General features: G+C 42.6%; 2 protein-coding genes across 9 annotated transcripts in view; both read right to left on the bottom strand.

Moving 5' to 3' along the window:
• Window positions 1-2597: 2597 nt before the first annotated feature.
• S1PR1 (sphingosine-1-phosphate receptor 1) lies at window positions 2598-8015 on the bottom strand. Of its 2 annotated transcripts, none has more exons than XM_080407131.1 (2): window positions 7381-8015; window positions 2598-5387 (listed from the first exon to the last, which is right to left on the bottom strand). In XM_080407131.1, the coding sequence occupies exon 2, from the start codon at window positions 5270-5272 to the stop codon at window positions 4133-4135; it is 1140 nt and encodes a 379-aa protein (XP_080263257.1). In that variant the 5' UTR covers window positions 5273-5387; window positions 7381-8015; the 3' UTR covers window positions 2598-4132. The 2 variants fall into 2 exon arrangements, with proteins under 2 accessions (XP_080263257.1, XP_080263256.1); XM_080407130.1 differs by lacking the exon at window positions 7381-8015 and adding an exon at window positions 6563-6855.
• Window positions 8016-8149: 134 nt separating this feature from the next.
• Window positions 8150-16558, bottom strand: part of LOC308071562 (putative oxidoreductase ZK1290.5) — a 51570-nt gene continuing 43161 nt past the window's right edge. Inside the window, exons 7-9 of one of the 7 annotated variants that reach the window (XR_013931241.1) lie at window positions 16254-16384; window positions 10838-13096; window positions 10112-10209 (exon numbers count right to left, since the gene is read on the bottom strand). Coding sequence is in view for 4 of the 7 variants with exons in the window: in XM_080407168.1 (XP_080263294.1) it covers window positions 16289-16384 (96 nt within the window). In the remaining 3 variants the exon portion in view is untranslated. Of the gene's footprint in view, window positions 8721-9920; window positions 10210-10265; window positions 13097-16253; window positions 16385-16558 lie in introns of those variants that run through there. The other 6 variants (XR_013931242.1, XR_013931243.1, XM_080407168.1 and 3 more) reach the window with 6 other exon arrangements.

The following is a 16558-nucleotide window of genomic DNA, read 5'->3' as shown; positions in this document are numbered from 1 at the left end:
ATTTCATTTGCTTCTTAAATCCTTGAAGGTTCAATTGTAGTTGGATTAATTTAATTTTCCAAGAAAAAGAGTATGGGGAATTATTGAAATACAATAGATGTTTTCCTGGGGAATTTCAGAACCCCATAAATGACAAAGCCTGTCCTTGGGGAATTTCCAGCATTTCAGAGCTCAGGAGGTTACATAGCTCTGGTCTACGTATCCACATTTTTGGATGCTTTGTCAATCTGACCCTTTTTACAACATCAGATAATGCCTCTGCCCATACAAAATGCAGTCAGTATTGAGATCTTCCAGGCCAAATTAGGAAATGTTACAGTTGGGCAATCTCTGTATTTCTTAGTTGACAGAGTAAGTAAAGGATGGATAACAGTGTTTTTATGTCCCCTATTTTGGGTCCTGGCCACCTGTATTGTACAGCAAGCCCAAGGTTTGTTCCTGCTGAGCTGTCTTCAGGGCGTTCTGGCTGCAGCCCCTCTGTTGCCCAATATACACCCCGCCGTACCTGGGTTTCACACAGGCATACCTAATCGGGGGGTTGCTGGGGGAGCAACAATAAGATTTCATGATCATATTCCATCCTTGTTATATTCCTTACTCTGGAAGAACAGTTAGGAAAAAAGAATATAAATCAAAGGGCCAGGTTACTGTGGGTAACTCAGGCTATTTTGGTTCACATAGACATTTGGTATAATGCACCTTTTCAGTTCTCAGTGCATTTTCTCTGCCCATCTGTCACATGGCCAACACCAGAACAAAAGCCGCACGCCCTTTCGGTGCACGCAGAAGGCAGGCTGGGGCCTGGGAAGGTGCTTTGTGCATTGCACGCTTCAGAACTGTGCACCATACGTTTGGCCTAACCTGCTGGTGTGCGGTAGTGCACGGCCACGGCCAAGGAGCTGCAGAGTTCCCCCATAGGAAGTGAAGAGCAGCAAAAACGGCCTCTTCCCCCCACCCCCGCAGGAACCCTTACTTTTATTATTGTTATTATTTTATTACAGTTATTGTTCTCTGTCTGAATCTTGTCTACATGCATAGATGTGGCCCGTCTGTGGAGGAAACAGATTTCAGTCATCATGACCAAGAGCATAGGAAATGCTTCCCATGGCCCAGTGCCACGCTCTGGTGTTTGCATTTCTTGTATTGCGTGAATTACGTAGGGCTCTGAGTTCCCAACAAAACGGGCCCATCGCACAGTCACCTCCATAGGGGATACAGTCATTTTCCGCAAAGACCCGCAGTGCAATTAGAGGAGATAGATAAGCAAGGAACCCAGAAACAAAGGCAAAACGAAGTGACTCACCTGTGGGCTATCAGCTATGAATACAGAAGGGCCAGTGGTGTAGTCATGAGAGACCAGTGACACAGCCATGCTCATCCCTTGTCACAAGATCTCAGCCCCATGTGGGACAAGCAACCTTAACGCCTATAAGGCCTCAAGAGCAGAACGACCCTCGTCCTTTAGATAAAAACATCCCTACAAACTCAGACGTACAGGGTACGTTGCCTCATCCCCGTACGTGGCCTTTATTTACTCACTGGTGGCACACTGAGGGCTTAACTTGGACTTCCATGGTTTATATACTTTTGGTGCTCTGCGCAGAAGTGACTTTATCCCTGGGACAAAGCAGCGCTTTCCCTCATGACTGTCAGCACCCGGCATAAACCGTCCCTGCCCAAATGAAGGCCTGAGCCAAGAGAGACTTTTATCTTGTGCACAAATACAGATTTGACATTTTTTCCAGCTCTGCTCAGGTCACTAATTAAAAGCCTAGGAAGTGAGCACACATGAAATCATTCCTTCCGTACGGGCAGACAGATGGAGAGAAATTCCAGCTTGTTTCCACTCTTTTGTCTTCAGGGCATTTTTGGCATTTCCTTCAGGAAGTGGGGTTGTGACCCAGAGCCTTCCTCGGTGTGTAGGCTCTCGTTTCCCACAGTAAACCTTGCATGGTGATGACATACAGTATGAGAAGGTGAGGTTTATCTTCACACTCCAACTGCATCCTGTATGAGCTCTATGGAACTTAAAAGTAATACTGAGAGGGAACGGCCGCAAGAGAGGAAATGGAAGTCAAGCCTTTGGAAGCCGTAACGCAGTACCTATTCAACTACGCTGCCAGTCTTCGCTGGTGGACCCAACAGAGCTGCAGCAGTTATGTAGCTGAGACCACCGTTCTATGTTTCATAAACTTCCTTGATGTTTGCAACAAACTAAGAATTAAACTTATATCAGTGATGTAAGTGAATGATTTCACTTATTCTACTCTAGGCAATCATGGTAAAACTCGCAGGCATCTGTTTTTTCCTGTTTGTACTTCGTTTAGCTGTTGGAGAAGAATCGCTACTGTAAAGATTCTTTTAATGGCGTTTCATCAATACAGCCTGTGGTGATGATAAATTATATTCTAGCGTTCATTCTGTATTTTACATGATCTTGTAAGTGGCATTATGCATCTTATATCCCCACAGAATCAGCTTAATCCCAGCACGTACCGAAATAAAGGAATACTTCCACTGACTTCTGTCAACAAGAAACCACACTTGGCTTGAACCCACCCCAACAGTACAAAACTACTAGTAATCTGGTAACAGAATCTTTAAAAAAATCAGTTTATTAATGTTTAGAAGTCAATAAAGCTATGTGCAAATTGAACAATAAAAGTCAGAAACATTTTAAATACTATTTTTTAAACCAGAAAAAAACCCCAACAGTTTAATTGCACTGGAAATTTTACTACAAAGGCAATACATTTTCTTTACAAAATACCAGTTCTAGGAGTTGCCAATAACTGTAAATCAGTCAATTGCTCTCAGCTATCCCAGATATACCACTTCTGTTATAGTAATACCCTAGGCACATGAAGACTCCTGCATCTTATTAACTTATTTACATTGTACACATTCAACCCCATTAGCACAGGTTAGAAAAATAGAGGAGTAAAAATGACGCTGTAAAACAAATACATTCAATTTAATGACAGGTACTTCTTCCATGAACTGATAAAATACAGACATCTTTGCTGAAATTATAAACATTAATAAAATGTGCCAAAACATATTGCATTTTGTTATGGAAGTGCATTTATCTATAGTCATTTCACTTCAACTTTTATCGTTCTGAAACTCAAGGTACTCTTTTCAGATTTTTCCAACTGATCTTTACCTTTGGAAAGACTATGAACCTCACACTGAAAAGCCCCCTTCAGTTTTTAACTCTTTTTAGGCTAAAGTCCTGCTGTTGTCAATAGTATCTTATACTATTAGATTTACTTTCAGTCATCTTAAAGAGAAATGACCTTTAGTTCTACCTTGCATTTGTCATGATAATGCGGTTTATTTAATGCTATAGAGTAACAAGGCAATCAGCATATGGGGCCAAATGCTGCTCTGAGCTACTCCATAAAATCTGACGCAGTCAAAGGAATTGTACAGGTGAAAGTAACTGCAGAGTCTGGCTCATGGTCTTCAAATGTAATATGGACCAACAGCAAAAATTCACAGCTATGATCTTGCTAAATAAAACCCCAACAGCTTTGGACTCTGCAATAAAACCGTATGACTTAACTAAAAACTCTGGAAAGCGATGCCAAGTTATGGTTGTATGTGGTCTAAGTTACAGTTGTGTGATCTCTTCCCTTGTTATGTGCTAAACACTTCTGACCAACTATACCAGAGCCACCACTAAATTCAGTACAGGAAGATCTTTGTGTCAGTGGTTTGCTGCAAGTAAAGGAGAAATAACTTCACATTCTTCTCACATGGAAAAAAAAAAAAAAAAAAGATTCATTCTCCCTCTCCCTCCTCCCCCTCTCTCTTTCTCTCACACACACCAGGCATCATTTCACCAAGGCATCAGTCTTTCAGAGTTACTAAGGAGATTTCAGGATATGAATGCGCCTGACAATCCTGAGCTGCCTCAGTGCAAAGACAAAACATGCTCCAGGGAAAACGATTTTCAAGCCAGAACAGTCTGTCCCATTTCTTGAACTCCAGCCTCGCAAGTGCACCGTTTGCCTCATTAGAACTAATGCTACTTGCTCGCTTAGCCCAACGCTGCTGCCATGAGCAGGAGGCATCTCAGCTCCCCGATTTCAGAGGAAGGCTCTGAAATACACCCCCACGGTTACTCCTAAGAAGATGAGGTAACATTGCCTGAAGACATGATAGTTTCAGGATGGTCACCTTCCTCCTTCTGTGGGTGGGAGGAGTTGTCAGATTTACTCCGACTGAACTCCATCCCTCCAATGATCGGCCTCTTGAATTTGGTCCCAGAATCTGCTGGGGGACATTTGCAGCAGCACAGAATCTTGATGAAAGCCCTGCGCATCTCTTTGTTTGTCAAGGTGTAGATGATAGGGTTCGTGGCTGAATTGAGAACGGCCAGTACTAAGAAATACTCTGCTTTATAGAGGATCGGGCAGGTCTTCACTTTACACCCCACATCCAGTAAAAGCAGGATGAACAAGGGAGCCCAGCAGGCGATGAAGGCACTCAGGACTATGATCACTGTCTTGAGCAAGGCTAGCGACTTTTCTGAGCTCCTAGTAGCTTTGGTAATGTTTTTCCGAAATGTCAGCCTGCGGCTCCTAGTCCTCACCATGGAATAGATCCTGCAGTAGAGGACGACAATGGATAGCAAAAGGCCAGTGAAAACGGTGGTGCAAAAGAGAATATAGTGCTTGTGGTAGAGAGGCAGCACGGTGGAGCAGTTGGACAAGAGGCTGATGCAGTTCCAGCCCATGATCGGGAGTCCCCCAAGTATCACGGAGATAACCCAGCAAGCACTGATCAGCAAGAAGGAGCGGAAGCTGTTGCTGCCATTGTGGAGTTTCATCTTCAGCATGGTGATGTATCTCTCAATGGCAATGGCTAACAAGCTGAACACAGAAGCTGACAAGGCAACAAACATGCTGCCTTCTCTTACAAACCACTGGGAGGGGGTGAGGCTATAGGTTTTGTGTCCGGATAGCAGGAGGTTGGCAGTGTAAGCCACACCAGCCAGCAAGTCTGAAAGAGCCAAGTTCCCAATGAAATAGTACATGGGTCTGTGAAACTTCTTGGTTTTCCAGATGGTGAGCAAGACAAAAATGTTCTCTAAGATTATAAAGCAGCAAATGATAATAAAAACCACCGACGTCACTTTTATTCCACTGTCCGCATTCTCATTTAGCTTTCCCGTGTAATTATAATGCTCTTTGATGACATAGTTGACATCAGTGTTGGCGAGGTTGCTGACGACCTTCTGCGGGGCGGTGGTGCCAGAGCTCATGGTGCCCGGCTGGGTGCCGCTTCCCCAGCAGCCACCGGACGGTGACGCCGAGCGCAAACCCAGCGGCTGCCCCGCAGCCTGCCCGCACTGCTGCACAGCCTCAGAAACCACAGCCCTGCGAACAAGAGGCACAAAGCCCAGAGTTAAAAGAAGGCAGGCAAACAACGCAACCAATGGTAAAGGGTTTAAGATATAAGTTTAACTTTGTATCGTAGTCACAGATGTATTCACAGAAGAATCAGTTTCATTCAGCTGCTAAAATGACTATTAAAAGACAGTCAGGCGTATTCAATAGGTAAAGTTAACGGGACAAAAAAAGTTCTACCATGCAGGGCTGAACAGGTAAATTGCAGTCAACAAGGGCTGTGTTACTGGAATTCAAACATGAAAGATTTCAAAGCTCCCCAGCAGTAAGATCTAGATTATCTTTTTCTTCAGTAGGAAACACACCTTGTAATACAACAGCAGAGATCTAGAAAGGGAAAGGGCTTGATCCGATTGAACTGCAAACGCACAAAAGCTGGCACAGAAATTACTTGACAGGAAACCTGTATTCTCCTCTGTTAATAAAGTCTGAACACACTCTGCAAGGGGGCAGTTATGCAATTCACTGATGCCATCTTGACCAGTGGTGAATTCGCTCCTGTATATAAGCAAGAGATCATCTCAAAGCTGTAAACAGGAAAGGGGTGCCCTTGCTCCAGAAAAGTAAGAGCAGGTTCTACAAAACCTGGAGCAGTAAAAAGCTCAGAGAATCAAGAAAAGTATGTAAATAAGCCAGCTAGCAAGGCCATTCCATGGGTCTGCAACAAAGAATGGCAAAAACCCCACCTTGCATTCAATTAATTAGCATTGCAAACTTTTGAAATGGGCATGATTAAGGAGCAGGGATACAGAGAAAACTCCCTTCGCGTATAAGCGTTTTCTCGTGGACATTTAAAGAGAATTAAAGATGCAAAACCACGCAAGGCGAGAACAACAGGCAGAGCTGTTAAATTGCAGCCTGAGCCGGGCAAAGCCGGAGGTGCGAGGCCAGCGGGCACGGCTCCCGCCCCGCTCCCGGCTCCAGCGCGCCCCGCTCCCGCTCCGCTCCGCTCCCCGGCGCGCCCCGCTCCCGGTCGGGCCCCGCCGCCGGCTGCCTCCCGCACCCTCCGCACGCCGCGGCCCCGCGCCGGGCCCGGCCGGCCCCTCGGCTCTCCCGTGTCGGGGCGGCGGGGGACGCGCCGGGGGCGAGCGGCGGCGCGGGCCGGGCTGCGCGGGGGCGGGGGCGGCCGCGGCCCCCAGCCTTACCTCGGTCAAGCGCGGCGCGCAGCCCGCATCGGCCCTGCGCATCTTGCGTGCCCGCGGAGCAACTCCGGCGGCCGGGCCGGAGGCTCGCTCGTTTTAACGTTTGCGCGGCTGCTGCTCCCCACCCCGTTTCCGATCGCTCCCTCCTAACTCCTCCCTGCTGGCGGCCACGGGGCGGCTCGTGTGAGGGCCCTGCACGCCCAGCGCGGCCCGGCCGCTCGCAGCGCCCCGCCGCCCGCCGGGGCATCCCGCCGCCCGCCGGGGGGAGCAGCCGCGGGGCTGCCGCGCCAGGGCTCTCACAGACCCCGCGGGCCTGGGCCAGCAGGAGGGGCCGAGGGGAAGCGCAGGAAGGCGTGAGGCGGGGGAGCCCCCCGCGGGACCCCCTCGCCCTCCCCGCCGCCCCGGCCGGCTGCGAGCGCGGCCCCTGCGCCTCGGGCCCGCCGGGAGCGACCCCAGCGCCGCTCCGGCCGCCGCTCTTCGGGGAACAGGGCCCGTAGCGCCGGGCGCACCTGGGGGGGGCCGCGCCCCTTCCCCACCGCACCGCGCCGGGGCCGCGCAAGGAGCGACCGTGCGGGTGGCACCGGCCCCCGCGGCCGCCCAGAGCAGGCACCGGGGCACGGGCTCTGCCCCCCGCCCGCGCCCCGGCAAAGCCCGCACCGGGCTCGCTGCTCGCCGCTGTCACACCTCGCCCTGCGCTGGTGTTCCCGTGTACAAAACCCGTCTCTGACTGCTGAGAGAATTCTGTAGGATGCCTTTGAAAATACGAAGAAAAGTTTTAAATTAATGTTTTTATAACAAAATTGGCAATGGCAAGTACTTACAGCAGTAACGGTGCTATTACATAGAGACGGACAGAAGTAGTGAGTTTAGGTTTTACAATCCCTTCTCTCTTCAAACTTCTAAAAGGCAAAACACCTCAGCGTGTGAAATGCTACCTGCGGTGGTAACGCCTGTTGTGCTTACTGCAGAAACCTGCCTCTTCCTTCCTTGTTCTGTTCCCTTTAACTCCAAATTGAAATGCAGGAGAGTATCACAATAGACCAGAGCTCAGTGTATCAGGTCTTTTGGTTCATAGCATCGCACCCCCCGATTGGCAGTGGCAGTGCCGAGGTGGAAGCAGCTTTCCTCTGAAAGATGGCAAGAGTAACTGCCCTCAGGAAGAGGGTCTCTCTCTTATTTATGCTAATAGTCGCGCTTCAATTGCACCACGCCTCTCCCAGAATGACTCAGATAAATTACACTGGCAAACAGACATTTACTCTTCCACCACAAAGCTAGAAACTTGAGAAGATGTTTAGCCTCCTGAGAGCCTGGAGGAAAATACAGCCGTTAAATTGCAACTGTCAGAAAAGGCATTTAAGATAAATCATGCTTGAGGTTGACATATGCATCCCCTGCAACTGCCTGACATACCCGAGATATTTCAAGCTTTCCCCCCTTATTTAGCTAATTTAAAGAAAATATTAAATAAAAGTGCATTGAACTAGGCATTTTCCTCTAGGAAATAATTCTTGCATAATTTTAAGCAAGAGGAACATATTAAAGGAACATGCTTTAATTAAAGGATAGAATGACTCAGGGTTTCAGCAGTCAGATGTACAAGCTTTTGTGTTTAGGTTAACCAACTGAAAGGGCTCCAACTCAGAGATGTGACATCCAACAAATTGTCACAGCCTGTGTAAAATACCTGCGCAATTTCAGTTCCATTCCAAACAGCTGGGCATTTGTATCACAAAAAGCATCATTAAAATTAGACAAACACATTTATAGCCCTCAACACCTCAGCAGAGAGGAAACAGCTTCATTCTCAGGCAAATTAAGCCACGTTGGCTGCATTTGTACTGTAGGCTGTCTAAAACTTCAGAGATGATAGGTTAACATGGCTCAGCCGTGCAGGTTGTAGCCTGCTTACAAGGGCTGAAACACAAACAGAGGTAAATTCAGGTTGGTCCAGCCAATTCTACCAAATGTATGCTGCAAAGTGTTTAGTAAGGAGATTTACAGCAGGGCTATTCTCCATCCTCACCAACAGAACAAGAAGTCTTTAATCAGTACCTCCCCAACTGCCGGTCCAGTGTTAAGGAAAGCTGTACTTCTACAAAATACACTGCAGAAATTCAGCGTACAGGAAGCTCCTTTGAGAACTTGACTGTGGAATTGCCTACAGTCAGAACAAGGAGAAGGACAACACAAAGTTATTCATGCATCATTTCAAAACCAACCAGAACACAGGTCTCAGTGGAATGCCAGTGGGAGGACTGTGCAGCTCAGGCCAACAAACTGACACATAACAGCTGCTTGACCTGGATAAACTGGTTAAAAAAAAAAAAAGTTTCTGCAACATGTCCACAAGCACACCACACAAGTGTACAGAGGTGGGTCCTGTTGTTTCAGGGATCCTGAATAAGTCTGTGTTCTTAGGTACTTGAGGTTTTGGGATGAGCAGAAAACTCATGTTTTAGGGCATGGCAACAACAACAAAAAAAACCTGCCTGTGACAACCAAAGGTCTTGTGGAACTTCTGATAGGGACTTAGTGTGGTGGGAATTTCAGAAACCTGGCTAGTCACAGGGCAATTTCCTTGAAGGAAAACGCTTTGATCTTGTCAGAAAAGAAGTTGCAAGCTGGGGTCCTCCCAAAGCCTGCATACTAATTAACTGGTGGCCTCTAACACCACCAGAACACCATACTCTTAGAGCTAGCACTCCTGGACAACTCACAGTTGCATCAGAGGAGTGTCTGAACATGATCTACCTTGAAGATACAGAAGATCCCTGCAAGACAGATTAGCAAAGGATTTTTCTCCAACACATTTACTCTTCTGCACCTTCAAAAAATCTTTATTACCAGCAAAAAGTACTTTTATTCTTTCTGAGGCAAGTTCAGCCACAAACCAGAGCCATTCCTCCTCAATGTCCAAGGTCAAGACAGGAGATACTTAAAACAGTACCAAAAGAACAAGTTTGCTCACCAAGAAAGTACCAAGAGTGGTCTGCAGAATCCCCCAAAACTCTCATGACTAGAATAAATATAAAAAACTGTGTAAAATGTCAGATTTCTGCTGCAGTCCCAGAACAAATATTCCATATTTTTAAGAATTTTTCAAGATATACATGCCTTGTAGCATGCTCTTATGTGTGCCTTTAAGTAACTAATACTACTAAAAATCTACGAGAAAAAAAAACCACCCCCAAATTAATTTGTTCAAATGGGTTAAAATGACGCTGTAAATGAAGCACATGCAGACAGAATTATAATATTGTGTGACAGCTCAATCCATACTGGGAGAATATGCCAGCAATTTCTAAGAAAGCAGAGAAGATGCTGGAAGTAAGCATTTCTTAAAGAAAGCAACAAAGAAAAGAGTAAACCAAATGACTTTATTGATTTGTTAATGTAACAGTAAATACAAGCCATTGATACTGATTTCCCATTGATATTAGGTACACTGAGTACCCAAGACGACAATTTAGATTTATTGTTCAGTTTAAAATTAACTAATGTTTCAGTTGCACCCCTTTTGCAGTACAGAACAATGTAGTTTTAAATTATCCTTTCCACAGTGGATAAGTTAGATGAATTAATTTGTTGTTGATATTCATAGTGTCCAATAATTTTGTATCTTCTTCCCTCAGATTAAAATCAAACACCTGGTTTGGACAAGGGGAAAAAAAAAGTGATGAAAACATCACAAAGACTAAAGCACACATAGGTTGTTTAGTATTAGCATTCTATAATTTAGCCACTCCTTTTTTTTATTTTTAAATTCTTGCTACTGATAATTCATTAATATTAAATGGCCTTCTTTTGTTTTTAAAGGCTATCATAATGAGTTATAATAATCATTATATTAATTTTTATGAGAATCTGTACTTTATTTTCACATCACTAAGCTGAACATAACATCAGGAAAAGCGTAAGTCCAAATGGAAAGAACTGAAGTTCAGAAAGTGACATGCAGCAATTTTACTGGATATCATTGCACCCAAAACCATAACACACTTTAATATACCTAGTAACAACATATGTTTTTTTCATATGTATTAAAACATACCAGAAGTTCTACAGTAATGAAACTGTGTAAGGCAGCATCAGAAAACTTTCTGAAGGTTAATTTTTTATTCCCGTGATAGAGATCAGTCAACTAAACTACTGTATGTTTTCTGCTAAACTAGAAGACATTAATGGGCATAACTGAACTTAACATGCTATTTTGAAGAAACAGAAGTCTTAGACAGAAAATCTGCAATTATTTTGCAGATTACACATATTGCTTACCTGCAATACTGGGGGGACAATGACAGGGACAACAGTAAAATAACCATTTCCTGAAAAAAACCAAAACAACCTGTGATAGTTTTTCAGAATTATCAAAGTTACTTATATCTTGCTTACAAGGCATTCATGATAATCACACAAAAGAAATCTCACAAATCATATAATAAAAATAGCTGGTTGCTGTTTCACTAGTATAAACTGTCCATTAAATATGTATTTTTCAACATTAGGAAAGTAAGTTTATACCACAGCATATGTATGACTGACAGCTGTGCATCAGATTAATCTTTTGCCACCTTTATTCTGCACCCAAAGCAAGGGATTTACTGTAAATTCATTTTGGCAAGATTATACTTATAGATATTCAATGGGATAAATCCAGGTCATGAAGAACCATTAAGAAAGAATGAATCCATAGAAAAAAGAAAAACAAACAAGAAAAAAAACCCAACGCAACAATCTCTGCTTTCCTTGTTGAACAGAAAACTGTGAAAGCAATTGTACACACACACACCCCTTCAAATTTCACAGCCAAGTTATGAACTTCACACTAGTTCATTATACTAGAATTTTGAAGCCTCATCTAGAAAGCCCTGGAAATCTATTTTGCCGGAGAAAAAAATACAGCAATCATTAACAGGATGATAATGCTGCTAATGTACTATTGAATCTCCTATTAGTAGTTCAGCTACAGAATGTTTCTCAAAGGGCACTAGCTAGCAAAGCCACTATTAAGATCATAAATACTGTTCTTGGGCACAGTGATTGAGATCTGCTACAAAGGATTTGTGCTAAGTTGCTTAGAGAAGCATATCCCATAATGTTGGCCATGCCTGCAATGGTTTGCAGTGACACGTGTCATATCACTGAGAACAAGTATTGGTGTCACTGATTCAAATTAATTTCAGGCTTTTGCTCCTCTTCCCGCCCTGCAACCACTAGTTGGAAGTTTTGGAGACAATTCCCATGCTCTTGTCCCTTGTAAGTCATTACTATTCTACAGTGTCCTGGCAGTTGTAACTAGTCCTATGTGATGCTGCAGATGGATAAGCAGCCATTCATAAAGACAAATAGTAAGGGTGCATCATTTATATCATAAATATAACAGGCTCACAACAAGGCAGTGCAAATACTTGACATTTTCTTCCAAAAGTGCAGACATCTTAATGGAGGCTGCAAAAAGCGCCAAAAGATTAAGTATATAAAGAGACCCCCAGCACAGCAGCATGAAAAATTGCCAGAAGATTGGCTTATCTGTTATTTTTACCCAATACACTATAGTCAGAGATAAGCTTCAAAGCTTTAGAAGCGGTGTGGCAACATGGAGAGAGTTAACTGCTTGGATTCAATTAGTGTCAGCAAGAGCTACTCCACCTTTATCCCCATTTTCAAAAGCACGGGGTTAATGTCAGCTTTCCTGTCAGAACAGTTCAGCACCGCCGTTTTAAAAACACTATCAGCTGGTGTTAAACCACTGTGCAAAAAACGAAGAGTTAATATTGTGCAGTCTGCTTGGCTTAGTAGATTTGTGAACATTACTAGTATTACAGGGTTTTTTATTACACATGCTAGTCAGGAAAATAATGTCTTGAAAATTATATTGGGGGACAGGTGCAGTAGAAACACCTCTGCAGCCCAATTAAAAAAATATTTCTTGAAATATGTACTTTACAAAACCACTTCCATTATTTTCCTGTTAAACATTAAGTGACTTCATTTCCAGTAATATAAAAGATGAAATTCAGAAACAGGCAAGAAAAAGGAGAGGGAGCCACTCAGTGTCAGTCAGGAAGCTACCTGGCTGCACAGAAAATAGCCTCACCCCTTTCCTGACTTTCAGTTCATTTTTTTTTCCTTTATTTTTCTCAAGGGAGTTCCCTTCCATTAAGAGTCATAGTGCTCCTGTAAAGGCAGCTGATTGCATTTAGGTAGATAACACTGATAAATTGTATCTTATTTTAAATAACAGTTGATCTCAACTAGAAAGGAGTGCCCTAATCAGTCACTACCATAAAAGACATACATAATATGGAAGAAAAAGTGCCTTCAATTTTCAAGTGTGTTCCCTGTTCTTATTGGCAAGATGATGGGTTACACTGATAAAATGGATGCATTGCTGTACCTTAAAAATGGTTATTGTAGAAACGTGAGAAATTTTTCCCTCTAGAGAAAGCTTGTCTTACAGAAATACGGGCAAGAAGAATTTCAGCCCTGGAGAAGAATATGCATATAATTCCAAGAATTCACTTGAGGGATTCACTGAGGTAAAAAAAAAAGAAAGTCTTAAAAAATGAGCACCTCCAGGCTAACTGACTGAAGAAGAAATAAAAAAAAGGAGTTAAACGTCCTGATTTTGTATGTTTAGCACTTCTATATCTCTTTGGTCTTCTAAGGTCTGCTCCTACTGCAGAACATCACTCCTTACTGCCACCCCTAAATCTCACTACTGTTCACTTTCCAGTTTCTTACTGGTTGTCTTATTTCTTTATACTATGATCAAAGTTGTTGGCACTTTAGAAACATTCATTTAGATGAGGTGATGTGGACTTAGTTTTCTTTTTAAGCAAAGGCTGCTGAAAAGTATCAGCCACAAGCCCAATATCCATTTAGCCACAAAGAGGAGCATAAAATATGAATCTCTGCAACCTGTTTGCTGAATGACTCTAAATTAACTAACATGGCGTAAAACTCGTGAACACAATATTCAAAGGAAGAGGTTCCAATGGTATATCCCAAACACACAGGAGATAAAAGGGTTCCAGTCTCCCGGGGCAATAATAGCTTCTTAGCAGAAAACAATAGCCATTGGTGATGACACGATGTGCTTTGCACATCGTACCTGGGAGAAAGATAGCATGGGTCAGCTGAGTCCTGGCACTTAAAAAGCTTATATTGCCTCAAATCACACCTGACTGCGTACATAGTTAAAATTTAACTCTTCCATAGTTCTAAAAGCCAATACCTGGTAGAAGAGGAATTGCTAGGAAAGATGAAAAAAAAAATAATCCAAAAAAGCAACAGAAAGAAGTCCTGGAACCAACAACTAAGTCTGAATGTAGTTAGGAAAGAAAGAAAGAATCAGATGAAAATTGTAATTTGCCACAACTGCTCAAGAAGAATGCTTTTTTAGCAACACCATTTCTATCTGATCATTCCTTCCATTACACATTGTACTGCTTCGATACCATACCTAGATGAGAGAAAACAGCAGCTTGACTTCCTAGCAAAAGCAGACACAGACCCCAAAACCATTGCAAAATCTCTTTGACAGAGGGAACAATGAAATACATCAATGAACTAGGAAGCCACCCTCACTGTAGCCTGAAGTCATCTATGTAGGGGATTAGCAAGAAAATCTGGTTCAGTTCTGTTGAGCTCAGAACAGAGAGGTGGTCAAGTGCAGGAAAACCAAAGCTGTTCTGACCAACACAGGACTTACAGCCACACAGCTAGTCCTAACGGATAACTGTTCTGGTAATACTGAAGCTAGAATCTGCCAGCATACGTAACGATTTGGTTCACTTTGTATGCATCATTTGTGTTGGAAATAGTATGTTGATGTGAGAATTGTTTCTTTGGAGAGAACTAGAGGTAAATCTCTACCTTCTCTTTTGTAGTTTGTGAGCATCTTCACTGCCAAAGTGCCACATTAAATGAATACCGGGCACATGATTCACTTCTTGTTTTATGAGTTCAGGTACACTGTGCAGCAAGGAGTCCCTCAATAGCACAGTAACCAGTTTTTTCGTATTGGTAAGGTATTGTTCTATAAAGTGACTTTTCAAAAGCGGGATTAGCTGATGACCTCTGGTAGAAAGGTTTATTTCTGGGAAATCTTTCCAATTTTCATTTAGTCATTGCTATAATTTTTTTGCAAAAGCCAGAAAGAAAAAAGCCTAAACATTATTCTTGATTTTATAAATGAGCTTAATTTTTGGAACTATTGAACCCCTCGTTGCAACGGTAAAGCCAGCCAGGTACATAGCTGTTCTTTGACACCTAAAGTGGCATTGCCAGATATTGAAGCACCCCAAACTGCAGGCTATGCTTGAAACTCTAGAAATCAACATTACTGTGTGTATCCTTCTTGGAACAGTACGCTGTACAGGTATTGGTGACCACAGCTCTACATACAATATCTTGTATTTTAAAATAATAAATACTACATTATTAATTCCAGAAGGAAAGCTAGACAAATTTTTGCGGAAGTATTTACCGGGAAAATCTAGCCAATTATTCTGAGGAGCTGTTACCGAACAGGTAGCTTTGTCTGTATTTTAGCCAAGCTGTATAGAAGCTCTACTTTGAGGACAAACAACGCAGGCTAGAATATGGGATTCCTGTAAGTCACTTCTTGATAAAAAAACGAGGAGCTTTGTTTCATGATATGACTAAAGCAGAACAGCACTGGGAAAACTGCCTCAGGAAGTCCACACACAATATAAATCATAGTCAGGTTTTCCATACCTTTCTAGACACAGGAACTCCTAAAATATCAAACCAATGTGACCAGAAGTTGAATACTCAGCAGATAAGACTCCGCAGACATATTTCTCAAAAACAGATCTGTAAACTGCATGTATCCATACCCATCTATCTACACACATATTTTATAAGAAAATCTGAGGAAGAGTATAGAATCTTAATAAGATTTCCTGGACAAATCCAAAACAAAACTGAAACTAATCCTCACTAAACGCTACACAAAAATCACCAAAATTCTCAGCAAGAGAAAAACATCGGTAACAAACAGATGCCTCTTTGTCTCTTAGGGTTTGCTGCTCAGCTCTCAGCCATGCAGATAGTTCATTTGTACATGGAGTTCTCCGGAAAAATTTCTACTTAGTTCTATCTACAGGCTAGTAAGTAACAGCCATAGAATTCTCTGGGTCAATACTATTATTATGCAGTGATAGGCATATGGTGGTGCTCAGATATTGGTTATTAAAGCAAGATTATGTTTTTGATGGAGATTTTCAGTATATTATACAGTATAAATACTTTAATAATAATGGTATCAATGTATTTTTCACCCATTTTTTTCTTCTTCGTACTTTGTATCCTTCTAACAAAGAACCTGAAAAATTATTTCGTATTTAACACCTGTGTTGTATGTACACTAGTAGGTAGCATTTTTTCTGAAAATTTTAAAGAAGGGATATCTCCTCTTTGACTAAATGGCCTGATGCAGGATCAACGGCATAAACAGGAGGCTTTGCATGGGCTTCAATGAACTATGGATCAGGATTTGAAATGCAAGCGTAAGATCTCTGTATGAAAATGCTACCCTCAAAAATATCTTTTGTCTGTTACCTGTGTTAAGGATTTGAAATCAGTGATTAATACCAGGCATTAATCTTACAATTATATTCATACCGTAACCTTCCCTGAATTGAAATTACATGGTGAGACTCACTGATCACTGACAAAGGAAAAAGCTCAAGCCTTCATTCACACAATAAGGCTTGGGTCCCAGGAAACATGTCGTCCATCATGCATTCCATTCAGAACATCAACATCATCTTCTGCTAGTGTAAAATCAAACACCTATGGAAATGCATATATAGTTAACATCACGAACAGAAGAGAATCGGGAGTGTTTCTGTTATGTAAACTGACCAAGATTCATTTAAATGTGACACAGAATTTTTCTGTATTCTTCCTTCTGTAAATTTTTCTTATATTTTGCCACAGGCAAATATTCCATTAAGCTGACAGGCT

The sequence above is a fragment of the Falco punctatus genome (assembly GCF_963210335.1).
Source record: "Falco punctatus genome assembly, chromosome: 11".
Classification (NCBI taxonomy): domain Eukaryota; kingdom Metazoa; phylum Chordata; class Aves; order Falconiformes; family Falconidae; genus Falco; species Falco punctatus.
This window is presented reverse-complemented; position numbering and strand designations above follow the sequence as displayed.